This window comes from Mchenga conophoros, linkage group LG15, assembly GCF_057382185.1.
Source record: "Mchenga conophoros isolate Kocher_MC1m ecotype Shallow Benthic linkage group LG15, M_conophoros_male_GT1.1, whole genome shotgun sequence".
Lineage (NCBI taxonomy): Eukaryota > Metazoa > Chordata > Actinopteri > Cichliformes > Cichlidae > Mchenga > Mchenga conophoros.
The window spans coordinates 7,093,973-7,121,919 of NC_140540.1; the positions used below are offsets into that span (position 1 = coordinate 7,093,973).

The 27,947-nt window shown below is 40.9% G+C and overlaps 1 protein-coding gene across 3 annotated transcripts in view; it reads left to right on the forward strand.

The window, feature by feature from the left end:
• nkain2 (sodium/potassium transporting ATPase interacting 2) overlaps positions 1-27,947 on the forward strand; it is a 109,322-nt gene that overhangs the window by 41,401 nt on the left and 39,974 nt on the right. For all 3 annotated transcript variants that reach the window (XR_014888458.1, XM_085245797.1, XM_085245795.1), the window contains exons 2-3: positions 10,024-10,161; positions 11,861-11,941. Coding sequence is in view for 2 of the 3 variants with exons in the window: in XM_085245797.1 (XP_085101923.1) it covers positions 10,024-10,161; positions 11,861-11,941 (219 nt within the window). In the remaining variant the exon portion in view is untranslated. The remainder of the gene's footprint in view (positions 1-10,023; positions 10,162-11,860; positions 11,942-27,947) is intronic.

Genomic DNA, 27,947 nt, shown 5'->3' on the forward strand with positions numbered 1-27,947 from the left:
AGTATACAAGTTTAACGATTCAGCTTCCATGTTGCCTTTATTTTAGACCTGGAAGCTGTGTACATGTTTTATATTGTCTGATTGTATGTAAGGTGACTCAACTGTGGAAATATTTTGCCAATGTAATGTCCTAGGCTTGCATGCTCCAGTATTCCACTGTAACTGAAGATTCTCGCATGCTATTTTGGTATACCAAACAGTACATCAGCATTGAAAACAGAATAACAGCAATGGCTTTACCTTTGAAGACAAATTCTAATACAATTTCCATCCATCCATCCATTTTCTTAACCTTCTATCCAACTCACGGTCACAAGTGACTGGAGCTCATCCCAGCCGGGATACACTGGTCGCAGGTCGCGGATTCTAATTAAACTTTTCTACACCTTTTCTCTGAAATATGATCACCAGGAGCTGAAATACACACCCTGCTGTGATTCTTAAGCCTCACCTCTGCATGCAAGCTTCAGATCCACATGACGAAACGCTATGGCAGAACTAAATATGAAGCCATATCTCCTGCTGTAGTTTCATAATCTTATTCACCAGCCTCAAAAGCCCATAAGATCAGGAAAAATAATAGGTGCACCTGAAGGCTCAGCAGTAGCTTAACACAAGTCTCCTAAAAGTTCATCCAACTCATATAAAGGCAACACGTCACCTGTGTGAGTCACAGGTATGTTTTTTCAGTGCCCGTTTCCACTAAAGCGGCATGGCTTATGACTATGGCCATCCTGCAGTGTTAATTCAAGTGGGACTTCCACTTGGAATAGTGCATAGTCCGTGTATGGCTGAGTGACTAAGGATATTATGGCTATTACAGCTATAACTGAACAGCTGTGATGACAATGAGTAGGCCTGAATGGAGGAAATTGGATATTTAATAGAGATTTTCACCTGTGATCATCATTGTCTCTTTCCATCACGGCTCCTTTCCCCTTCCTCTTTCTTTCCTCCTCTTCCACTCTTTTGCTCTCCCTCCCTTTCTTCGGATCACGACATCCTTTCATCTTTTTCCTTCTCCTCTGCTCGCTCCACCTTTCCCCGCCGTCTTTTCTCTCTCTCTCTCCGAGCTCTAAGTAGCCACAAATGGTCCCTAATAGCCTCCAATGGAGATGAATTGATCGTTGTGCGAACCGAATCGATGGGAGATTGCTTTTGCTGTACACAGTAGGGCACTGCGCAGGCAGGCGGCCTTAATTAAGTTAACAGTAAAACCACGAATGCTTCTGAGGTTTATTGCAAAAATAAGTTTCGGGTGATTAGAGAAACAGAAAAGGAAAGTTGTGTAAAGAAAAAAAGGACGTATTTGTTTCACCGTGTTTGTGATTTGCTTGGATGTTGCTACTCGGTCGTGATGCTCCCTGCGTGACTCATATATGATGTTTCTGGGCATTTTCTCACATTTTTTCTCTCCCTGTTTATTTTTCTCTCTGCTCCATCCCTGCTGCTTTCCATACTGCCTCTTCTCTCTGCCAGCTCGTTCTCCAGCTTCTTCTTGTTGTCTCACCACAGCCCATCTGACCTGATCTCCTCCCCTTCATCCCTCTCTGCTTTCCTTCCCTCGCTGTCGTTCCTAATGGGATGAGCGGCAGAATTTGATCAGCAGTTTTTTAAAGGTCACACAACCAAGCGAAAACTGTCAGCCAAAGAGCCGAGGGAGCAAGTAGGTGAGGGTGGAGGAGTCTAGCAGGCGGGACAGGAAGGAAAAACTTCACGAGGAGATAGAGGACAAAGAGGGAGACGGTGGAGAGAATATGGGAAGCGAGCACGGAAGTGGGAGGTAGTGAGGTAATGGGGGGGAAAAGAGGGAGGGGGCAGATGAGGTAATTTGCAGTTTTGTGACATAACAGATCTGTTAACAGATGAATACATATTAAATATGCAGGAGAGATGAAGGAAGGAAGAAGGCTGGGAGATGATGATGAGAAAAGGAAAAGGATGGGAGGAAATGAGGAGATGAGAGCAAGGAAAGGGAGGTCGGGAAAGGAAAGACGGTGAGGAAGGAGGAATGGAGATATTTTCATTTCTATCACCCAGTGCCACTCATCTCTTTGCTCAGTAACAGTGGGATCCTAATCACCTCTCCATCTCCTCATGTTCTCTCATCAGATCCCTCTCTCCATCCTTCACTGTCTCATTCTCTCTCTTTCTCTTCGTCTTGTGTTTAAGATAAAAGACACTCGTCGCTCGGCAGTGTCTCATAATAGTCACGCAGTGCAGATGTCCTCCTGTCGGCAGCGAGGCTCATTCTTTGATTTCCATCTATCATTCATCATCAAATAGACCCAACTCTTTCCACCTCACCGAAGACCCTTTCCTGCTCTGCCTCTCTGCTGTCCCTTTCATCAGCTTCATATTTCTTTCTGCTGCTAATCTATTCCTGAAGTATTTCGGTGCGTCTTTGCCCTCACTGCATCTGCATCACTGTGTTGCGTGTGTGTACGAGTGTGTGTGCGCGCGTGTGTGGCAGAAACAATTTGCAGCACAAATGAACTGCAGAAGACAGCAGAGGGGTGGAAACCTTCCTCTGTCCACACTGGCTTTGTTGAGGTTAAAAGGGTCAGCAGTTTCATGTTTCACTGTGTGCACATAGCGGGGACCCCCACAGTCGCAGTATGCATATGACATCATCAGGAGTGGGTCTGTTTTCCGAGGAGGCTGAGGAAGTGTGGCATCTTTGCACAGCTGCAGCATCGATAAGTTGCTGACACCACGTCACTATCCTCCACCAGCACTCCCAGAGGAATGCGCACAGCATCGTCAAGAACCACAACCATGCGGCACACACACTTTTCCTGCTGTTGCGTGTTTCGTTGTCCACCTCCATGAGGCATGACAAATAATGGGAAAGGCAAAGCTTTTACCAATTTATTAACCAAAGAGAAGCAAAAACATATTTGACTTCACGAAGTGTGTTAGTCAGTAGTTGGATGGCTGAATGTTAAGTGGGTGGTGTTGCATAGTGTAAAAACTAAAGCAACAAGCCTAAAGTCAACTGAACTCATAGCATAGCGGGAGAGTGAGAACAAAGCCGAATAAGCTGTGTTTTAACCTAAATATGATCGATAAGGCTGAACTAGTTAAATATTTGAAGATGGAAACTACGTTGATGGCATCATTAGCTCCACAATTTGTTGGACACAGACACAACCTTTGTAGACTTGCCTCTGTACACCACCACAGTAGAGTTTAAATCAGTTAGTCAATACGTGATTGAAGTGCAGATTTTCAGCTTTAATTCAAGGGGTGTTACAAAACCTGTGCATTTATTGCTCAGGCATTACAGCCATTTTTATACACATTCCCCTGCTATGAGCTGTGTTGGAATACATCTTTGTTGGAGATAAATTTATGAATATCAGGAGCGGGACCACGTCTCAAAACACGCCCCTTCCGAGTCTTATGACCCCCCCAGTTCTACAAGCTGTTTGTTCTCATTTATGTGCCTCACCCTCCCTCCCCTTTTCAATCCTTTCACTTCTTCGCTTCTATTTAGTACATGGGGATCTGCCAGGCCCGGGAGCCGCTACCAGTCCCCTTCGAGGCCTGCCCCAAACGACAGCTCGTTTCTTGCTTAAGCCATTCGCCTTTATCTACTAAAAATGCTTCCAAACCTAAAATGAGGACGTGGGTAGATATTTTAGCAGATATGCTTCGCTTATGTCACCTTACTTCATGGGTTTTTTCAGTCCGTCTCCAGTTTGCCAGGCTTAGTTTACCAAACAGATAGTTAAGTTAATTCATTAAAAAAGTAACTAAAGAAAAGAAATGGAAGACAATTTGAATAGAATGTTATGGTCACAACAGAGATAAACAATTCAACAAAAGGCATATTTACTTCTACTAGATATGTCGGCAACCAGTACTATTGACCTATGCTGATCTATGTCAGCATTTGTAACAGCCGATAAATTAAAAATTAAAAAGGAAAAAAATGAATTGTGAGAAACTTCTTTTAGCCATGTTGCAAATGTTGACATTGCCATCGTTTGTCCAACAAAGGGCACTCTACATGTCCCTATTTACAACACCCGTGTTTGGAACGCCAGAAACACGAAAACCAGCGGGTAGTCGGGCAGAGCGTAAATGAGCGAATAATAGTAAATATTAGGGAAATGTGTTTATGTGTCATGTGTCTGAAAGAATATTCGATTTTCAAATCACGAAATAATGGTATCTGTCTTAAAAATCCTATGTCTGTCAGACTCTGACAGACTCTGTCAGAAGCACTATTAGTACAAAGCATTGGGATTTTATTCATTCATTTATTTATTTTTAGCTTAACACTTAGTGAGTGCATGGAATTAGTCCAGTACAATAACCTCTGTTTATACATGTAAAAGAGTGGGCACCATTCAGTTTTGCTCAGTTGTTCAGCTGATATTTGTTCATCATCATTCATTAGCAGCAGTACGATGCGTTCGGCAACACCACACAGTTTTCTGGACTTTACCCAGACTTCCCAGCAGCTCTCGACCTATGAACCTTTATTGCAGAAACCTTGCTTTGCATTCTGTGCGTCTCCAGAGACCAGGCGGCTGGCAGTATTCCTGCTTTTTTTTACACAATCAATCATTAGTTTTCCCAACCAAATGTCACATTTTTTTAAACATTCAATTGCATAATCAAGTTAAGAACAGCCGCTGCCAACCGTTCTACAGATTTGCTGTGACTGTCAAATGTTGCACCTATCTGCCCGTAGTGTTAATCACATCAGCCACAAATAACCTGCCTACAAAAACAACAATAAAAATCCACACGTTTATTGTTTCTGACACTTTAAATATGCACAGTTAACACTGGCCTGGAGTAACCTGGATACATGGATAGTGTTGTAGGTTGTGTATCTTTACTCACCACTAAAACCTAAATGTTCGAAACGCTATGATGGTTTTGCACCCCAGTGTGTGTGTGTGTGTGTAACTGACAGAGTTTCATTAACGGCGCTAATCAACGACAGGAGAGTAAATTAGCCGGCAACAGAGGTCACAGTGTCGTTTGTGGAAAACTGCTGTCGATGCCACCTTTCACCTCCTGCAGCTTGGTAACAAATAAAAATCACGTTTTTTGCAAAGCTTCAAATCATTGTTTGAGACAAGCAGGTGATTGGTCTTTGTTACTTTGGCAGTTAGATTACTTTCCCTTTAAACGCAGCCCAGAATCTATTTTATTTTTTCTCAGGAATTTGGCCTCTCTCCACGTAAATGGATAGCAGGGGAGTGATAGATTCACTGTAGCTCTACTTAGACTCCGTCTGCATTTGGGAAGCTGATGCCAGGAAGAGCACACGCATCAGTCTATGCTAACAAAACAGTAGGTGGAATAAACATTCTTGGTCCCTGAGGGAATTTGTGCTGGCATTAGATAGATTGACAGAAGGCTGAATATAAAGTTGTTTTCTGTGTTTTGTGAACCATTGTTAAACAGAGAAATGGAGTACCCACTTTATTTTCCACGCATTCATAGATGCAAGCATTGGCTCTCCAGAGCTCCAAGTATTCTTATGTGCTAGACCAGAACATATCGAGAGTAATTTGCTGTGTCCACCTGCAGATTTACAGTACATATGTACAGCATTTAAAATAACCCTAGTGTGCATGCATACCTGGCCTAAGCATTGGCTCTGAAATGTCCAAATCTGTCAGCAGCATCAAAGCGAGCTGCATCTAATCCCAAAGGACCCGGCTAGCCAGCTTGGAGCTCCACCTGCACACCACTGAAGCTTTCATCAGCTGCACGTATCACAAAACTGCCATATCTGCTTACATGCAGGCCATAAACTGCTGCTGGGAACGAGGCTCCTATGCACAGCTCTTCATCTCCCTTCCCCCAGAGTTAAAGTTGTTGAAAAGCAGAAGAAACTCAAACTGTTTCTTCTGTCATACGATTCATGAAAAAGGATGCAGGCGTTAGGAGGGTAGGGAGGTGAGAGGGGGTGCTTACATGTCTCCTTTCTGTTAGGAGAATTGAAGAAGTGAAATACAAAGGATGATCTACTGGGGCAGCTGATGTTAGTTGTTTTGCAGCTGAGACATGTAATGAGAGTTTCACATGAAAAGACGAGTGCAGTGCACGAACAGATGGTCTGAATTTGAATATTCCTTTCATTGGTTCCTATATGAACCCAGGTTAGAGCAATAAACCCCGACAACTGTTTTTTTAAGTGACTGACAGTTAAACTATAGAAATTCTTTACTTCATTTCTCAGATTTTCTCCACTGGATACTCCTTTCTGTGACTTCTCTTGCTTGTGTGAGTGCGTGTGTGTGTGTGTGTGTGTCTCTGTCTGTGTGTCTGTGTGTGTGTGTCTGTGTCTCTGTGTGTGTGTGTGTCTGTGTGTGTCCCAGCTGGAGTGAAGACTGTTTATATTATTGGTGATGAAAGAGGGGCCCCAAGAGGCCTCTATAATAGGCTGGGAGGCCTCTGACTTTTTATAATGGTCTGTATGGTTGTGTGTGCCTGCTTGTGAGAGAGACACAATTGTACCACTATATAATTGTCAATGGGAGGACACACTTTTACATAATACAGATACACAAAGAAAGAGAGAGAGAGAGTCTATCCAAACATAAAGGCACTCACACAGAGAGGCACAGTCTCTCGCTCTCTCTCTATCTCACACACACACACACACACACACACACACACACACACACACACACACACACACACACACACACACACATTGTTGAGCCATCTGAGCCCAGTGTGTCCAATAACAGCAGGTGCTGTCAAGTGCAAGCACAGCAGACCTGCCCTGACACAGAAACCCACACATGGATGGATGCACATATGTCAGCACGCCGCACACTCATTCATACACCTTCCTTTTCCGTGTAGCCCTCACATTCAGTAACTCATTTTTAAAACGACGGTCTGATTGGTGAAGTTTATGCACTGTTACGGTTGTAGTCATGACAGCGTGCCTGGTACTGTTGGGATGTTCCCATCTGTGCAGGACTTCCTCCAGTGCCCATCAGCCCTACTTTATGTTAAATATTGAGCGTAAACTTTGGGATTTTAAAAAAAGTGTATTAAATATGATTTTATTTATATAGAGATATAAAATAACAATGACCAGTGACCAGCCTTCTGCTACAGTTTTACAAATATAGAATCAGCTTGAAAGAGTCAAAAGAACTTTGATGCTTTAATGTTTAGTTGAAATTTGATTACTTGTGTTTACCAATTAGGTTAGTCCTCACGCCTAGAGACAAGTTGGCGACCACCTGGTGACCAATGAGGTTGCTAGGAAAAAATGAGGATTTGGTCATTGTTATTGTAAGTTATTGCTTAAAGCTGCGTTTACACAGGCCTATCAGTCAGTAACCCCTGGCAACCACGGAAAAAACAACTGGTTGGCGAGCATTTATGGGAGGATGGTGGCAGATGCTAGGTTGATGTTGTACCAAAAAACTCCCCAACTACTTGCTAAATTTGAAAGAAACTGCAAAAAGTTTCTTCAAAGTAAAACTTGCACCTTTTGGAACACAATTGAATCACAACTTTTACTTTCAAGGCAAACATTTTTACGTTTCCCAGTAGTGTTGCTCTTTTTCAGCTTTTCAAAAGTACAAGTGACTGAGATGATCTGAGAATGACCAAAGTATATTTCAAAAGAGGCTTTTGGTGCAGCCAAAAATGTACCACAATGGGTTCATAGCCTCATGCTAGCGCTAGAACATTAACACCGAACAAACAAACAACCATGGTTACACAATCATTTGTATTTTTAATGCTTATATTAAATATTCTGTATCAGATACCTTTCAGCTGCTTTGTTATTCACATGGATTACCACAGACAGCAGGTCTACATGTTTCATTTGGCAGATTTCTTTTTACAGCGCATGCCCTGTTTGATGCAACCCCAAAGAGATTGGTGTCACGTCTGGGGATCTTTCGCTTGCTAGGCAAATGCGTAAACCACTACACTACACCTTTAGTTGATGTACGAACATGTAATATTTTCATAATGGGTTTTTGTCCAAGAACACCCAGGCTTCGCTGCTGGTGTGATCCCAGCTCAACACGGTCTCTAGCTTTGTCTGTAGTGCTGCCGTATGGCTTACCTTTAGGGCACTCTGAACTCAGCCGTCCAGAAATTTGCCTGCATGTGTGTGAGAAGAGATCAGGTGTAAACAAAGTTCATTTTAAACTCAACGACACACCCATAATGATTCGGGACAGTATTTTGCAGGGTTGCAATGCTATCTTGACAAAATCTGTGCAGACAGACCACCTTTGTGTTACCTCCTGCTACAGTATTCATTTAAATGAGAGACACTCACAGACAGGCAGCCTCACAAGCTGAAAACAATACCAGCTACACAGTCATGGCTGGTAATGAAGCCCTTGATTTGATATGTAAGTCGATGATGTGTAATCTCTTCTAGCTGAGAGCGTAGAACAGTAAATATCAGTCTCATTTGCACTAAATGAAGCTAATAATGGCATCCTTAGCTTTCATGTTATATTTTTTTCCTATTTCTTTTTAGTGCACACCTTTTCTTTGTCTCATGCTCTCTCTTTGTTCCCCCCTCACCATCTCCCTGTCCCTGTCTTTGTCTGTGTGCGTTAATATATTTAGCAGTGCCATATCATACGCTGTGCTAACTTCATTAACTATCTCAGCATGAGCCTACAGTGACTGAATGATAATAACCCTCACCCCCCAGACTCACTGGCTCTACCACACACACACGCGCACACACACACACACACACACACACACACACACACACACACACACACACACACACACACACACACACACACACACAGCCCTGAGAGCTTAACAGTAATGCATGTATAACTGATTACAGTTTACTTCATTATGACAAAGCATTTTATATTTGTTATTATGATAAATGACCTCTCTAACCCTATCAGACCCATCAGTGAGTTCATCATTAAGAGTCCCAAATAAATCTGTGTAAAGAAGACAGAAAAATCAGCTGATTGAAGAAAGGGGGTGAATTAAAAAAACAAAAAAACAGCCACCGTTAGTTCAAATATTACGTCAGAGTTAGGCTGCGATTCATCTGCAAAATTGTTTTCTGCATTTAACAAAGAACCACAGCAAATCCTTACATTTGAGGGAGTTAGCCATGATTAATGACTAATGATTAATTTTCTGTTGGTCGACCAGTTGTTTGAGGTTTCACAGCATGTCTGCAATAATTAGGAAAAACGGTGCCGATCTCTATGCCAAGCTGTCCTTTTGAAAGCTTTAAACGGGTTTCTCCCAGTGTGGCACAGACGTTCACTTTGGACTCAGAGGTGAACTGATTAGATTTTTGTGGTCAGAGGTCAAAAGACCAAGGTCCCAGTAATCTCATGTCCGTTGCTGTCTCGTGAAAGTGATATTTCAGGAGCAGCTGCAAGGGATTTAATTACATCTGGCACAAATGTTGACTTGGACTCAAGAATGAACGGATCTGAACGTGGCAGTCAAGGGGCAAGCTCACTGTGGGCTTATGAAACATGTTTTTGGAAGTTTTTCAAGGATAATGACACAATTTTCTCTCAAATGTCCAGACGGGTGAAAACACTAAGTCGGATCATTTAGATCCAGAAGGGCATCATCTTCAATGTGACATCATAACATTGTGTAAAAACACTTATTCTGCAACACCATTACTTAGGAACAAAGGTCATGACCATATGGTCAGAAGACTGATTGATGAAACTACAAACTGTGGTGATTAATAGGTCCTGCTGGGATTCAAGATGCTTGTAAAGCATCTGTGTTTTAGAATTTGTGGCTTTCTGTGGGTGAAGGATCACTAGTGTCGTGTCTACAGTGCATTTCCCAAACATAAATACACTTAATACCTTTTTTTTATTGAAAAGCCATCGTGGTTGGTAGAGGTGTACCATACTGCAAAGCTGTAACTAGAGTTTTATGTCATTTCTGTCACTGTTGGTAGTTTTACCTTTAACAGTCAAATGTTTTACAGAAAACATGCCTTTGTTTTCTTGCGTCTAATCTCACTCCTTTGCTTCTTTTTTCTATCAGGTCAGTGTGCTGGAGCGCCAGGTGATAGATTTCCTGGGATACCAGTGGGCTCCCATCCTGACCAACTTCCTGCACATCATTGTTGTCATCCTGGGCCTTTTTGGCACCATTCAGTTCAGGCCGAGATATGTCACTGGGGTGAGTTTTGCACTCAAAACAAGCATTTTACGTATACTCTGCTCTCTCTCTTTTTAAAGCTTTATAACTTATATAAGTAGTATGTTTGATGTTTTCACAACCTTTCATTAAAAAAAAGTTCAGGACAGTGAAAACTTCATTCATACCTGGAGGATGCACTATGAAATCCACTTGAATGGATAACAGAGAAAATTTAAACAGTTTGCATTAATAATTAATAAAAACGCATCTGCTGGTGGATGCAAGATTGATGGAAGACCATGTACTGTATTTATTTTATATACCGATGAGCCACTACATTAAAATTGACAGTTTGAGTGAATAACTCTGATTATCTCATCACAATGTAAAGTGTTGCTGGGAAATCTGGTTCCAGGCATTCATGTTCATGTTATTTTGACACGTGCATTTCGCACATTTACTATAGAATTGCTGAAGAAAAAAAGAATCAAGGTGCTGCAGTGCCCTAGTACGAGTTAACCTGACTGAAATGCTGTGGCAGAAATTTAAGCGAGGAGTGCATAGACGAATGCTCGCAAACCTCAAGGCACTCGAGCAATGTTGTAAAGAAGAGTGGTCCAAAATTTCCCTCACAACAGTGTGAGAGACTGATGAAGTCATACATAAAACAATTACTTCAACTTATTGCTGCTAAAGGTGCTTCTACAAGCTAGAATTATGGAGTGTAATTAGTTTTTCACAGGACTGCACAGTGAACACTTTGTTTTCCATGTGACTGTACCGCCGTGTTGCAGACGTGTTTTTAAGGGATTTAAAATACAATTTGATTATTAAAGAGTTTGAATAATGGTTTTAAACAGACATTAAATACATAAAATCTATTTGTATGGACCAATTTTAACCTCATTTTTCTGGCTTTCAGACTACTCCTGGGTTTTCTCCTGTTTAATTGAATAGCAAATCAAAAACCTGGAACATTGCTAGCAAAACTTTTTTTTTAAAACAAAGAACCCAAGGACCTAAGGCATTATCAGAGCCTGCACACTCCCAAGATCCCAGTCTAATCAAGCTTCTGTGGGATGTGCAGACAGAAGCCAAATGTAAAGCAGCTCCACCCAGTCTATACCAGAATCCTGGTGCCATCAGACTCCAGAGGTCCCATGTTCACGCTCTAATAGGTTAGAGGTGGTGATGTGGCTGATCGGTATATATATATATATATATATATATATGTGTGTGTGTGTGTGTGTGTGTGTGTAAAAAGATGGTGTGAACAGAGTGGGAGTAGGAAGAACTTTTGAGGAGGAATTAGCAGATTAGTGCAAAGCTCCCCTTCACATTGCCACATTGTATTAATCCAATCAGAAGACCTTCAAGTAGACACACAAGGTTTAGTAAGAAGATTCAGTTAATGAAAGAGACTGAAAGTTGTATCAAAGCTTGTAAAATCATTCTCGCTTTCTTATAACTTGCACAAACACATACACACAACACCCCTATCCATTTTCTCTTCCTGTCTGGTTTGATTCAGGTGATCTGTTGTACTATTTGCCGTTGTTTCTGTTTCTTTGCATCTCAACGACATCAAAAGTGAAGCCGCCCTCTGTCTTTCTCTCCGTCTCACCCAGTCCCAATGCAAGACACGAAGATGCATTTTAAATTCTCTAACAAAGGCTTGTCAAGTCTTGTCGGCATCTCACTTTCCTCTCTGCGTATCTCTCTGCCTGTTTCTCCGCAGTATGCAGCCTGGCTCGTAGTCTGGATGACCTGGAACGTTTTCATCATCTGTTTTTACCTGGAGGTTGGAGACCTGTCCAGAGTAAGAACATTTTTCTTTGTCAAGTCTTAATGTGCCAGCGTTAACACAAAAAAAGGCCCAAACTAGCAATGCATTGATTCTCTAAACAAGTTCAAGTTGCCTGCAAGTTTAATACATATTGTGTTATACACACAGGTTAGACACAGTGACTTGAGCCACACTGTTCATTTGGGTAACGTGTTCTCAAACTTGTTTACTTGTTCACAAAGTTTGAACGCAGTCCCATGAAAATGTATTAAGCCAAAATCCCTCAACCTGAAGGAGAAAGGGTTGACCTTTCTCCTTCAGGTTAACTGAAATTCAGCACTGTACTGCTGTCCCGGGTCTCAGCAGAGACGATCACCACCAGGACCTCGGTCAAACTTCCGCCTCTGATGAAGCACCTCTCAACCATCACGTAGAGGGGAGGGAGCACCATTGCAAAATATGGATATAAATCTGATAACACACATTCAAGTGGTGTAGGGAACTTAATTATTATTATTATTTATTTTATTTTATTTTTTGCATTTAGATATGGCTTTGTTTACTCCCAGCATGCTATATGAGTCACACAAATATTAAGAAAAGAATTAACTCACTAAATAAGCTGATTATTTGTGAGGGTTTAATCAACTTTAAAACCGTCTGCCATTACATGTACGTTGGTTCCCCTTGTGTCACCAAGCTAGTTGTAATTCTTCTGGGGATGTCCTGCAGTCTCTGGCACCCTTTGGGTCTTGTGAAATATGGATTTTGGCCTCTGCGGATCGGGCTTGTTCCAGTGCATTTTGTAGATGCTTGGTTGACTGATTGATCGATTGGGGTCTGGCAAGGCTGGATGGTTTGTTATGTTTCTTGAGCTGTTGCTGAGCTTTTTCTGTGGCCAGGATATATCGTCCCGCTAGGGGAAGGCAGCGGCCATTGGGGAGCACTGCTATATGGAGTGTTGGGGTACTTTGAGTGCAACAGTGGTGAGATTGGTGGTATGTGCCAAAGCAAAATGTGCATGAATGTCAAGACCAAAGATTTCTTAGTGGAACATTGCATTGTAGTGAAATTATTTCCTTTCAGCCGTCATTGGTTTGATTTTAAAATCACTATGTTGCTATTATCCACTAATAAATATTAGAGATGACTGGAGGGTTTTCAAATTCTTTTTGATGTGTTTTTCAAAAGTTAGCCTTATCTAAACTCCAAATTTGTTGATTTAAATGTATTTTATCAGATTCGATGATTTATTAAGGCTAATCAGTGCTTCCATAAACAGAAGAAATCAGTTGATGTGAGTGCTGATTATTGCTGATTACACACTCGGGTGTGTGGCTGTTGAAAAAAAAAATTTGCCTCACTTCTCTGTAATTTACTTATTTTATTGGACAGTTTCACAACATGCTTGCTATCAGTTTAATATCTGACACAGGACTGCGGTTACAGCCGCCTCATACCATCTGTCTTAATCTGTTCTAATCTACATCTTATTGGTTTTTCCATCAGTCATCCATCAATCAATTAATGATATTTGGGAGTACAATTTCTTTTATATCTGGTACTTGTTGCATATACTCATACCGTTTCTGCTCTTCCCACACAAGCACACAGTCTACACTCTCAGCCTTTTTCACAAATTTTTACACATTTCAATTTTGAGTTGAAAGTTGTCTAAAATCCGCCTTCTGTTCAGAAATCCAAATAGCAGGGCGATAAATTTTATTCACCGCATTCGACAGTGGGTCAGTGGCTGATTGGTATATACCTCTCAATATCCCCATGGCCTAGTTGTAACAGAAACCACTGAAACTGAGAGAACAGGGGACTACTGTTTGGGTTTCGTTTTTATCACACGGGAAAAACGAGCAAGTCTGTCATTTTAAACGGATAGAGTGGAAGGTAGAAACATGCGGAAATGGCACAGCAAAATAAATAGTGTGGATCACTTTTCTTTGGGTTAAAATTATTAGTCTGTGTTCTGTAAGATAAAGTCATTTAAAAGGCTTCAGCTCTCCTGACCAAAATCAACACATCTGGTTTCTAATGAGGGCAAAGCAGCCAGTTAATTAGCAATACCGTCATCAATTACCCGCTGACCAATCGTACAGAAGCACACACAAACCAGATGCTAAACAGCTTTGCTTTTATGACCAGAACAGTTTGCACGTGCCTCAAGGACACATCCTCCTTGACCCAGTTACCGCAGCAGAGAAAACCACAAAGTCCCGCTTCTCCTCCGATCGGCTCCACCAGCTGTTATACAGTGTGAGATATAAATCCATCACCAACCGTTCTGAGGCTTAATTTCTGACCTGAGGGCTATTATTATTCTGGTCCACATGTAAAACAAGTACAAGTCTGATATTGTTTCCACAGGTGTACACATCCAGTTTAAAACATAAGAAAACTGATTTCTGTACCCCCGCATTGTGAGTGGTAGTCAACGCCAGAATAACAACAAATTTGGCAACAGGCCTCAAAATTTTTTACAAAATTAAGATCTTAGAACAGCTTTAAACACTGGAAGTGATTTGCAGCGATGTGGTGAACAGTGGGAGGTAAATTATGCTCAGTGACTTGAAGTGAGCAGGTCCCAACATAAACTTCTCTCAACTTCCAGCAACCACTGAATCCCCAAAGCTATTTAACTTGGATACTTCCATCTATACTGATTTATATTGGTATGGTTCTGTTTTGGACCCTCTCATCCCTTCTGCATTAACTGTAAATCTGTACAAATATATTGTATGTTAAAAATATTTTTCAGATTCATCTATCTTTAATGCAGGCGTGCTGCATTTTGCTTTTTAAGATTAAGCTTGATTTTTAAAGATTTTCAGATGCAAATAAACAGATCTGACCAATCAGATCACTGCATTTGGCAACAAGTGCGCTCTTATCTCAAAACACTCATCGGTACTGAATATACAAATAGTAATATAATACTGTTTTACTTCAGACACAGCTAGACGCAGGTAAGGGTCAGTCAGCTTTGAAATTATTTCTCTGCCTCCTCAGAGGTGGTCCCAACTCCGCCAAAGAGCTTAAACTACCCTGAAATATGTACAAAAGCAGCTCCGATATAACTTCAACTCCTGGACCAAACCATGAAATTCTCCCTGCTTCTTACCTCTCGGGAGGATTAGATGAACCCAGAATCTCAGTTTTTCTTTCTGTTGTTTAGAAACATCAGAACCAGCTCGTCTTGTTTCTGATGCTGGTTTGATAGCTTGGCGCTCAGTTTTGGTGTGTATATACATTACAGCAGCAGTCCCCAACCTACGGGTGACTCACGGGCCGGTACTGGGCCACGAGAGTTGAGGCTTGGGTGTAAAATTTATGGTTTTCAGGGTCTTTACCAGTTTTTATCCTTTTTTTAAAACATCGTTTTTATCGTTAACTCGGTTTCCCTGGGTCTTTATGAATAAATTTTCTGTTTTTTGGTATTGTACTGGTTTAACTGGCAAAAAAGGTTGGGGACCGCTGCATTAAAGGAGAAGTTCTCATCCTAAAAACTCAGAAATTCATGCTTTGTGTAAATGGCCTCAGAGCAGACAATGCACCTCCCTGCCTTTATATATATAGAGGCTGGAGATGAAGGTGGGTTGCAAAGTGGATTGCAGGTGTGTAGAATAACCAGTTCCACATGTAGAGGAGTCCCAGCTGACCTTTTAGCTGGTCAGCTGTGGGCTTCCTGGTCTATAACACTCTCCGGTTTAATCACCCTGAGGGAAACTAGATGTTAGCGCCAGATTTAATTGGATCCCAACCAGCAGCTGATAAAAGTTGATATAATATCATGACAGCCCAGCGAAAACAGACTTCAAGCTCAGATTTGAATACGAGTGTATCAATAATACATGGTTTGTACAGTATATTTACCAGAGAGTGAGATGAGTATCATCGTGACATGTTCTTTTCCTGCTGCCTCTATTTATGTATCACGCTGCCACTTGTCGGTATTTGATAAGGCTGAGGTTGGCACGCGCTTCAAGAATGCCATGATATAAATGAAATTTCTTTGAAACTCTCTCTCTCATTTGCTTCTCAATGCCACTCTCTCGCTCAGTCTCTCTCTCTCCCTCCTCCTGCGCCTCACTCTCTCTGTCTCCATGTAAGTCATCCCTCCTCTCCCTCTGCTCACCCTATAATCAAGTCTTTTTCAAGTTGCTTTCCAAAGTCCCATGCTCCTCTTCTGTCTCGCACATCTTCATCTCTCGCCTCGTTCTTCATTCCCCCTCCTCCTTCAAATTTCTTTTGTAGAGACACGGGGAAACGTGGCCCTGTTGAGAAGGCACTCCTATTAGTGGACAATACAGGGCAGGGATTTGTGTACAGCCCATTACTTTATACACTCACACCATTACTGCGGGGTCACGGGACAAAACTGATTGTGACACGCTGCATTTTTCTTCATAAAAGCCATCTGGCGTCTCCAAATGAAAGAGGGTGACAGTCCTTTGATTTACGCTATGTTATCACTGACACTTGGATTTGTAATGTAGCTTTGATGTCATTTTTTTCAGCCCAACACTCAGTTTTAACCATTAATAGACTTGATATGCAGATTGTACGTTTATCAGCCTATCAGGGAAATAAGTGTGCGCTTAGGGGCCTGCCTTCATTTTATATATTTTTTCTGCATGATATGTTTTAAACTAGGGGAAATATTGCAGGCAAAGGCATCGAATCTTCTCAATTCCTTCCTGATGACAGATTTCATTTTAACCATGCGGTGCACGGCACACAGGCTGTTTGATGTTCTGCTAACTGCAAATGTTCTTGGTGTTTTGTAGTACAACAGCAGGAAAAGTCAGAAATATTAGGCCTGTAAAGGTATGGCATTTGCCAAATGCCCATGACATTTCTTCTTGATAAGGAAAGTAAACCCCCATGAAAGTGAGTGGAAAAGTAGGAGAGACACCGAGTGGTTGGGGTGGATGGGGGTGGGGTGGGGGTGGATGGGTGGGCGGTGTCCGCGTTTGTCAGCTCAGTTTGACGTCCTAAAACCAGGCAACCAGATGGACAGACGCTGAAAGAACAGGCAGATCATTATCATGACTGAGATTACGGCAAAGTGGGTTTGATGAGACATCATGACACTGAGAGCTAACAGGACATTGTGGGAGCATGGTGCACGTCAGCGATGACTCACTGACATTGTCCCACGCTTACAGACATGCACACACAAACACACAGCAAGCCCGTAAATCAAAGTTAGGGGGAACTCACTTTTTTATTCCTGAATTATTTTGAGCTTGACAGTTTTTATTAACGGTGGGAACAGCAGTTGACAGCTGGCTTATTCTCTTCTTCTGGAGATTTCAACAGTATCACACAGATTTCATCAGCAGATTAAGGTTACCCATATTTAATGGAAATGCAGTTGTATCCAGCGTGTTTGTTTCATTAAAATCAATGCTGTGCCTCGTATAATGCTAGGAATCACTGAGATGTTACTGCTATGCTGGCTTTTTGAAGCCAAGCTTTATGAACTTAAAGAGTGGAGTGCCATGTTATTGGCTAAAGTAACAGACTGATAAAATACTAGTATTTCCCCCAGTAAATCCAAGGTAGACGCTTTTTGGATGGTCTGTTCTGCACAACAAGCCATAATATTAGCCAGCCAATCCATTAAAAATGCTCCAGCAGCACACACACAGTGAAGAGTGGATGAGGCCTAGCAGATGCTGATAGGCTGCCTAACTCAATTATCCAGGTGGATGACCCCACTCAGAGTTGCTGCGGGATGAGAAAATGATTTTTCTTTCTTTTTTTTTTAGTTTTTTTTTTTTTTTTGCGGCCTGTAAATATAATTTTAATGCTGTAAAGTTGGCCATTTTAGAATGGAGTCTATGGGCATTGACTCCCTTTTGGAACCAACCTCAATTGGCACTGAGAGAAACTTCAGTTTGCCTCCTTTGATATGTTAGCTTTATTTTTCAGGCCTATGGGAAGCACTGATACTACATTAAAAAATTCTCCTTTTTATTTAACTAAACTGAACATCCTCTAAGTCTTCTCATTTATGTTGACCAAAGCTGACCTTCCTTGATCTTTCATGAATCTAGAGACAGCAACGGTTGCATTATTTTCTGCAAATAAGTAAATACTTCTGCCTACTCCTTTTCAAACAAATAATGGAATCATATTTTGTAATGATTGTGAAGGCACATGTTTGAAATAAAAATGAACTGAACTGAACTGAATTTTGTCTATAAAATACCAAGAAAAATTACATATTACATGACTCTACAGGTATCTGTTTCAGTGTGTGAGCAATCAAGCCAATGATGGTCTTTATCCATTCTGACCAATAGTAGCAAGTACCATTTAATACAATCTAATATTAGATTGTACCAGGACCAGGTGGGGTATGTTTTCCGATTCTTTGAGTAAATTTCAAAAGGTTGTCTTTGCCACACTAACAAAACGCTAGGACGATGTCATTAACAGGGGTGATGCTACTGTGCTCTTCTTTCTGTGATAGAGTTTGGCTTTTTTACCAGCCCTAACCGTTTAGCCATAAACATAGCCAAGCAGTGAATATTAGCCAATCAGATGCAAAGTAGTGGGATATTCACACAGTACATCTTAACCTGTAGCCTTAGACTAATTGGGGACATGCCCAGATTTTTTAGGGTTAGGGTTAAACAATATTATTCTTTTTAAAATATTGGTGTAAAGCGATTCTTAAAATGTAGAATGAATTATTTGTTACTGGACTTAGGAATTAGATCAAATTATAATGGCAGAGCAGCCATTATAATTTGGCACCGGTCACAGAAGGAAGCTGCTTTCAGAACTTGAGATTTTGCATTGTGTAAAATAATGCCTGACTGTTTGCCTGCATCAGGATTGTTTGTTGCAGGCAAACAGTGCAAATGTGTTGAGGTTTCACAGGCAAGTGAGTACTAACCACATGACATTAACTTGTCCGCCATGTTGGACATGTGACAATCATGGTGACAACGTAGGATCAAGTGAATAAGGCACTACTCATTCAGAGACTGGTCTGTAGCCATCTGGCAACCATTGGATGTAATAGGAAAAATGAGTATTCCCCAACTGGATGCTAGTGTATGGTGGAGGTGAATGGCAGTTGTAGGGAGATGACTGCTAAAGTTTGAGTCACACAGGCCTACAGACCAGGCGGTAATCCCGTGACAACCATCTGTGGCTAGGAAAAAATATGTATTCTCCAAATAAGTGGCAAAAACCACAAATGCTATCTCTGAGTTGTACTGAAACTTTGAAGAGTGCAACACAAAATGGGCATAGAGACCATTCACCTGCAAGTAAAAGTGGCACCGTTCGAAAACACACTGGGTGCAGCATAAGAGCTGAGGCACAACTTTTACTTTGCCATCTCTAGTTTGCATCGCACTTATTCATCTAGTAGTTAACAAATATTTACTGACAAATACGAAAACCTGCAGTCAACCGTGGTTATCTGCTAGCAACCAGGTTTTTCGGTGCAGCACCATTTTTGCAACCACTTTCACCCAGCAACAGCTAGCAACATCCAGGAAACACAGCAAGCAAGTTGGGGAATATACATTTTCCACTAGCAAACAGTTGTTGTATCACATCCAATATGGCAGACAACTCTTGAGCAATGAGAAACCTAAGTAGACAAACAGATGCATGAACAGCCCGTCACTTTAATCTTCAGTGACTTAATTACTTTTTGCCAGAGTCGGCGTGTTAGGCGTGTAGTGTTAGGCTCTACATGGCACATAAAAAACAGATAAGTAGAATTTTGAGATCCACGTGTCTTTGGTTCTATTAATGCTTGTACTAATGAATGAATATTGAAATAATTTCACTCTAGCCTCTTTTTATGTTAATATTCAACTAGATATTTGGTTATCTAAAATCAGTGTACTGAAATAAATACGAATGTGACACAAACAAGGCCGAAAAAAAATTACTTTATTGAGCTAAAAAAAGATGATTTTTTTTTAACCACTCCTATTGACTGCTGAGTCAAACAGTTCATTTTGGACGCTGCTTCCAAGTAGACACACAGTACACTGATGCATGTCTGCTAACATATGTCAGCACGAGGCAGGTTTTTGTGTACAAATCCTAGAACAACACACCTATGGATGTTTTCACTTTATACAAGCTGATTTTCAGATGTATTAGAATTGCGTATTATAAGCAGACAGTTTATATTTGTTTATGTTTAAATTTCTGCTAAATAACTGTGTCTGCCTTTCTGTGAAGCCTTCTTTTTTGGCTTTTCTAACATTTGTGTTTGATAAAACTTTCTATCTAACGTGTATCTTTGCCTTCCACGAGGCCCCCGTGGAGCCCCAGAGGCAAGATAAGGTGTACATCCTGTCTTGACAGTAATTTGAGTTTAAGCCCAAGATTCATACCATATATCAGTCTGTCACAGTCCCATCCTTCCTGTCACTCGCTGCTGCACTATCTAATATAGCAGCAATGCCATAAAATTAATCTTTAAAAAGATTTCTGATGTGGCATCCCTGACAGTTTTGGAGAGGAGCCTGTGGAGAGAGAGAGAGAGAGAACTGTCACCATGTTGCGAACGCACACTCGCATATTCACGCTCTCACACATATGCATGCACACTCTCAGACAGCTAAGTGTCAGAAAAGTCCACTGTGTCATATAAAAGATGCAGCCACCCCCCTGGGCAACGCACAGATAGTGGCTCGTAGAACTGCACACGCACCAACTGTCAGTCATTTATTGGTGGTCGGGGTGGGGAGGGGGTACTGTGTGGGAGGGTGTCCTGCATACTTTTTAAATTTGTGAAAGTGTGTGTGCATGAGGGATGCATATTTGTTTATGTGCATGGACTAAATCCAGACTGCCTTAAAACGTTTTGATTTCCACATACACAGTGAAGCAGCGACAAAATAAAACGTGTGGAGGAAAAAAATTAAAGAAGGCCAAAAGTTTTGGTGACGAAAAGAAGAAAAGCGAGGCATCGGGGGTGAAGAGAGAGACTGAGAGGATGAGACATGAGAAAGTGTGATAAGAGCTGTAGAAGATGATGATGTGCTGCGAGATGGAGCCACAAGTGAATCAACGGGTGTCTTTCAACGCGGAAAAAGAGGTGAAGCGGGGACAAGGGGGAAAAAAGAAGTCGAAACACGGAAAAAGTTGGTTCAACAAAACCTCTTAACAAGATAGGATCGCTTATCTAACAGAGGAGCAGGAAAAAAAGAAGAAGAAAAAATATCAAATGTGGCTTTCATATCAATTTCATATTAACATCAGATGCGCCTGTTGTCAGCATGCGGTGGGCTTTTTACTCCGGGATGAATTGCAGTAGAAATATGACAGTAAATCAAACTCCAAGCCACCCAATTCATTGCTGAAGAAAGTTGAAAACAGGTTTCCAGCTTCTATGCTAATAGTTGCATTGAGACGATGAATGAGGGGATCCCCACACATTTAATCATAGGCGTTCTAGTTAAAACATCCACCCTGAGTCACTGACTTAATCCATCTGCCCCGTCTGTGTTTGATCAATGGATGCATTTGTTGAAATTGTGGCATGAAATTGCTTTTTTTCCCCCCTTCCCCATTCAACACATCTCTAGTGGGACATTTCTACCCCACCAATTCTATTGCTTGAGCCCTGAGCTATTATTACTGGTGATTCCATTTGATTGTTACTCGTTTTTACTGTACAGTTTCATGTGAAATGAGCAGAGCACAGATTGGCTTAATGCCACAGTAGATAATGGATTTGATTGACTTGCCTGCTGCAGTCAAACTTGTCCCAGGGCCCAGATGGCAGCTTGTGTTATTTTCAAGTCTTAATGGATTTAGCTCAACTATGTTAGCGATAGAGTTTGATTTCACTGTAAATGCTAAACTGCTAATCTGCCTAGCCTTCAACTTGTAATTTACAGTGTACTTCTTATCAACGACCAAGACTGTCGGAGCCGGGGCTCGAACCGGCAACCTTCCGATTACAAGACGAACTGCCAACTCTTGAGCCACGATTAAAATAAACGTGCTGACTGAAATTTGCTTTAGTTACCCATATGTCTATGCAAATATACCATTACTCTTTTATCAGTAGGAAGTGCATAAAGTGTGTTATTTGTAAGCTTTCACTTGTACTGGGAAACATCATAAGTATAGCTCATAAGGTTTTGCTGCTAATGGCGAGTTCAGGTTAAAGCATTGCAGTGGGGTTTTGTTGGGTTTTTTGGGTTTTTTTGCAACCTCTCCAGTATCTGTTTTTTACCTTCAAAACATACCTCTGCTTGCACACCAGAGAGGCTCTAGTCTGCAAATGAGCCCCTCTGTGCCCGTCTGTGGCACAGCAGCCTTCAGTGTTGACTATTACTTGTGACATGCAACCAAGTTGTGTGGGTGGGATGTTGCCTGAGACCACCGAATGGTGGCTTCAGAGAAAGTGTGGGGGCTGCATCAGAGCCAAAGTCACACATTTTTAAAAGTAATTTATTTTATCGGGTGTTGTTAAAAAAATTCAAATAACATGAATCTCAGGACTAACTGAGATCAGTAGATGCTTTGTCTTGGTTTGACAGGGGACGTCTTCTTAAATATATGTGAGAAATCTGGTTATGTTTCACTTTAAAGAGTCAGATATTGTGCATGGCCTTGTAAGAGCCAAAACGAGCCCCTTACAGTCCATGGGATATGCAGAATTTGCATGGAATTTTTGCATTCTTCTTTACAAGTAACACCTTTTCACTTCTCACACAGCAATTTGATCATTTCTTAATATACGAATAATGATTAGCGCAGCTTTAACAATTCAGCTGTTCTGTTTCCGTGTGAAAATATTGTTTAGGGTTTCTTTCTCTTTTTTTCTTCTTCTTTGTTTTGGAATTCACAAGTATAAAGCTCTGACAGGATTCTGAATTATTCCTTAAGGTGTGGCTGGATGAAATAGTTTACTCGCTCCATGCTTCTCTTAGCAGCCCCTCCCTTTCATGAAATTATGGATTCCACCTGGGGTAGAAGCACTATAATTGGCCCACCGATCAGAGAGATTGAAGAGGTTAGAGTGACTTTGTTGAGGCATTTGATTAGAAATGGTAATAGGTTTGGTACGGTTAAGGTCAGGGTTATGATCTGGAACAGACCTCATCACTATCTACCCCCCAGCACACTCACACACAAACAATTCCCCCAAAACCCCATCCAATCTGATAGGAGAAAAGTGCTTCAAGCATTATGGGTTAAGGCCTCATCTAACACCCGTGGGAAATTATGGCAAAACAAGGCAGGGAGATGCACAGTGACTGATTATGTTGGTGTGAAATAACAGAGAGAGAGACACAGTGAGAGAAAATGACAGAAAAGTGGATACAGCCAGAGAGTGAGGTTCAGTTAAATAGAGTGAAAAATTGACTTTAGAGAGAATAAAGCTAATATCGTCCCATCACTGATTTTCTGCCTTTTAGTGTGATGATCTGCTGATCTTTGTGGTGGCCTGCTGAGGCAACTGACTGTCTGGGTGACTGGTTTGTCTGTTAGACTGTTAAACCTTTTTATTTGCTACAAAACTGCTGGAGCTAGTATGGTATGTTTAGACTAGAAAGCTATAAGGTAGCTATAAACTAATATACACTCACCAGACTCTTTACTAACCACACATTGTTAGTACCTGGTTTGACCCCTTCTTGCCTTCATAATTGCCAAACTTGCTTGTAGCATTGTTCTAAGAATATGCTGGAAACATTGCCAACATGGCCCATGTTGGTATTATGGTGTCACACATTTGCTGCATCCAAAAATCTCCTATTCAACCACATCCCAAAAAGGTTTTGTTGGACTGAGATCTGGTGACTGTGGAGGACATTTGAGTGCAGAGAACTCAGTGTCATGTTCAAGAAACCAGTTTGAGATGATCTGAACTTTATGACATGACACATTATTCTGCTGGAAGCAGCCATCAGAAGATGGGTACACTGTGGTCATAAAGGGATGCACTCATCAGACCAGGCTTGTTTCTTGCCCATTCTGATGCTCAGTTTGAACTTCAGCATGTCCTGTTGACCACAGCTCCATGCTTAAATGTATTAAGTTTCTTCCATGTGATTGTCTGACGAGATATTTGCATTTGTGATACAATCTACTATTGCTTGGGGTACAAATGGGAAAAATCTACTACTTTCACCCTCATCTTATTCTGCCCATCATCCATCCAGCCAGCCATATGATATTTTTCTGATTAACTTAGAAGAAATAAGTAGGCACATTTATTAAACTGGAAATTCAACATGCTGTATGAATAAAAACAAAAACACATCGATTTTGGTTAGAACTGACTCTAAGGTATTCAAAATTCATTTTAAAGGCTTATACTTTTCCTTCCTTTTCTTTTGTTTTTTTAGTTGAAAATGTGAAAAAATATGAAATGTAATTTTTGCCTGATTGCATGTGTTGTTATTCGAGTCGTTGAAATAGTCTCTGTAGTTTCATGTCACAATGGCAGCACTCTTCCCCTGTTAACTGTAAGACCATCAGAGGAACGACCACTCTGAATGGTCTCCCCCCCCCTCTCCCTCTTGGGAGATGAAGACAAAGGAAAATATGAAGGTGGGAAATTGAGGGGAAATTGAGAAAGACTGAAGGTGTGGGAGGGGGTTGGAGTGAAGAGCGGAGGCAGAAGGGGAAAAGTAGAGATGGAGAGGAAGGTGGTGGAAAAAACAGATCTGGTTCATTGAAGCGGCACTAGCCCACAGTCAGAGACAAAGACCTGAGAGCATGAGTGCGTGATCCTTAACTAGAACACTGGAAATTATAGACTGTATGTGCTATTGCATGTGTGTGTGCCAGAGAGAGAGGGGGATGAGAGACAGGAAGAGAGGAGGAACAATATAGGGAGACTAAGAACAGCCAGAATGGTGCTTTGTACATGCACACAGACACACACACTGGGTTAGAAATATTAATACAGCTTCAGCCAGGGGTTTTGTTTAGGCTTGCAAGCCAAACAGCCCATTCATCACCACACAGATCTCAAGATTATTTTGGAGCTGCAGCTTCATCTTTTTACTGGGTTAAATAGTGCACTGATAAATACATTCCTCAAGTTCAATACATCAATGCCAGTGCAGGCTGCAATTTAATTGTTTTGTGTTCTACTGGTGAACATGGAGTAATCTTTTTTTTCTTTTTCGCCTCCCAGTGTGTTGAACAGGTTGTGAACTCTACGACTCTTAATATCTGCATTATTTATGGGTTTGGAAAAATGAGCTTAATCTCTAATGTGTCACATTTTCTCTTCCTGTGGTGGTGGAGCCTTGTTGAGAGAGCTCACTGCAGCTGGATGAATACAAAGGGGATAATACGCTTTTTATTATTAGTTCCAGTCTGGGGCCGAGCTATATTAGAAATGCTGTAACCTTTGTGATACACATGCACAAAATCCTGAAACAGGGCTCAATAGAAAAAAGAGAAAACAGAAAAGTCTCTTTTTTGTTTATTTGTTTGTTTATTTTGGAGGAGTATTACCACATAATTTCATAATGGCTCTGCTTTAGTATAGTTGATTTTTTTTAGGTGATTAGCTTAGGTTAGCATGTACGCGTAAAACTGAGGGAAAACAGTTATCTTGGTTCCTTCTAAAGAAATATTAAAATACATATCAAAACTTAAAGCTCACTAATACATATTTCCTGTTAACATTTATTAACTTAGAGATTTTGTAAGGTGGGTTTTCTTAGCTCAGACTAGCTAGGCTAGCTGTTGCTCATTGCTAAGCTAGTTAACCTTCTTCTGGCTACAGGAACCAGTACAAGAACCAGCATACACTAAAAAAATGTAATGGAGTAATGGACTTTACAATGAGGTATAAGGAGAGCTAGACCCCCTCCCTCTCATTTCCACCCATGATTGCATTAATATTACAGTACAGTAGAGCTCAAATTGACGTCCACTAGTTAAAGAATTATTCATTCATTTTTTTTCTACTGACGTTTCAGAAAATCTTTTATATGAAGAGTTTGTAGCCTTGAACCAAGCTAACCAGCTGTGGGGTGAATCATGAGTAGAAAAATATTTGATTTGGGGGAAAAAAGTCAATAAATAAAATAATGGAAATTTTTTAAAAACAAAAAGTACAAGACAGCATTTGTAGTTACTTTTATTGGTGAAAGAACTGTTCGTCACATAATGAATTGCAAACAGAGTCCAAAGCGAACGACTTCCACCCTTCTCTGATTGAATCCTTTTTATCATCAGTGTTTTTTATGGTTAATGATAATACTGTGTTGTAATATCTTTGGATTTTTTTTTGTGTTTGTGTGTGTACAGTAACGCAGTGCCCCCTATGTGTACTAAAATATAGCTCAGTTATGGATGTGGTATTGCACTTCGAGCCTGACTCGAGTCACCGCTCGGGCGGTTTCTGGAGTTTCACAAAAGCAACCAGCCAACATAACCAATTAGAGAGGTCACTGTTTTATTTCAGGATTAGGTAGAGTAGTTGTTTTCTGTAGCACTGTGAATAAAATGATTGATGTCACACGCATACTATCAATTCATAACGTGATAGCTTATAGTAAATATGGTTTTGATGGTCGACATAATTATGTGGCTCATAATTAAAAGCCCTTTTGGAGAATATTAATGGGATTTTTTACTTCCAGAACCTCACTGCTGACCTCTTTTTTGGGGAGGCAGCAGGGGGGACATTGAAATTTTGATGGCCAGGGGCAGTACCCCCCAGGCCCCTGGCCCCCCTTAACCACACCCTTGCTGCAGACTCATATTTAACATACAGATATAGGAATGGTATCAATTTTCTCATCAGATTCTCACAAGGTCCAAAACAATAAAATAAAATAAAACTTTTCTTAAAGTGTCTAAATATTCCTTGTTGAATATAACAAGCAAGATTAACGGCTAAAATCGATGTCTGAGAGGATGCCATTTAGAATTAGACATGACTCCTTTTCTTTCTCAACGTCAGTTTTCTAAAGGAAACATTTCATATATTTTATAATCAAAGCTAAAAAAAGTAAAGCTTTTTCCAAACTACTTTTTGTAAAATGTATTTCCCTTATCTAAAATTAAACACCACAGCTCCTTCTGTTTGCTCATTCCCCGAGTGGTTAGCGATTTAGCCAAACTAATTTAGCCAAGCATCTTAACGCATTATTCTTGTCATGTCCATAAATGCTTCCTTCACAGAATGAGAAGAGTTGGCATCGCATTCTCTCGGGTCTTCATAACATTTTGCCAAATTCAGCCTTTTAACGAGAATTACTTGTGATTTGAAAATGCCTGTTATGAAAGTACTGATGGATGATGCTGTGCTGGAATCATTATTACCTGTTTCCCCAGCATTTCAGCAGGTGTATAGAGTGAGAGGAGCATTGACGGAAACGGGGGGGAGGGAGGAGGTGCGAAGAATGAAGAAATATAGTGAAAAAGAAGAAGACAGAGAGAAAGCTGCGGCGACGCAGTGACAGGCACGGGGAGAGTGATGGCAGAGAGGGAGCAAGAGAGAAAATTAGAGAGATTTTACTCATTAAAAAGAGGAGCACAACAAGGGGAGATGGCATTAATCAGAGCTCTGCGCTAATGAGGCATTTACTCATTATGCTGAAATAGAGAGAGGCCACGGAAAGAAGAAGAATAAGAAGGGGAGAAAAGGGGGGAAGGGGGGTGAGATCACAATATAAATGAATGGAGAGAGAAAAAGAGAGAGCAGGAAAAAATTAAGTAACGGTACAGAAAGAGGTGACAGAGCCAAGTGCGGATGTGGTGGGAGGTTAAGAGGGACAGGCAAGGACAAGATAAGGTGGGATATATGGAGTAGAAACAGGTAATGTAAGAACAGGGTTTCTATTTAAAGCTCTCTTTAAGGATTTATGTGCTTCAATAGAAGTGACTTTAAATGCAGACAGTGTACTTATGGGACTGTTGTGAGGATGCTATGTAGACTTTGTTTCATCTTCTTCTTGGGTAACATCAAACCACAATAGGCACACTTTCTTGCAACAAAAACTAATAGATTTTTTTTTCTAAATCTGAGTGGCACACACAAGAAAATCGGTTT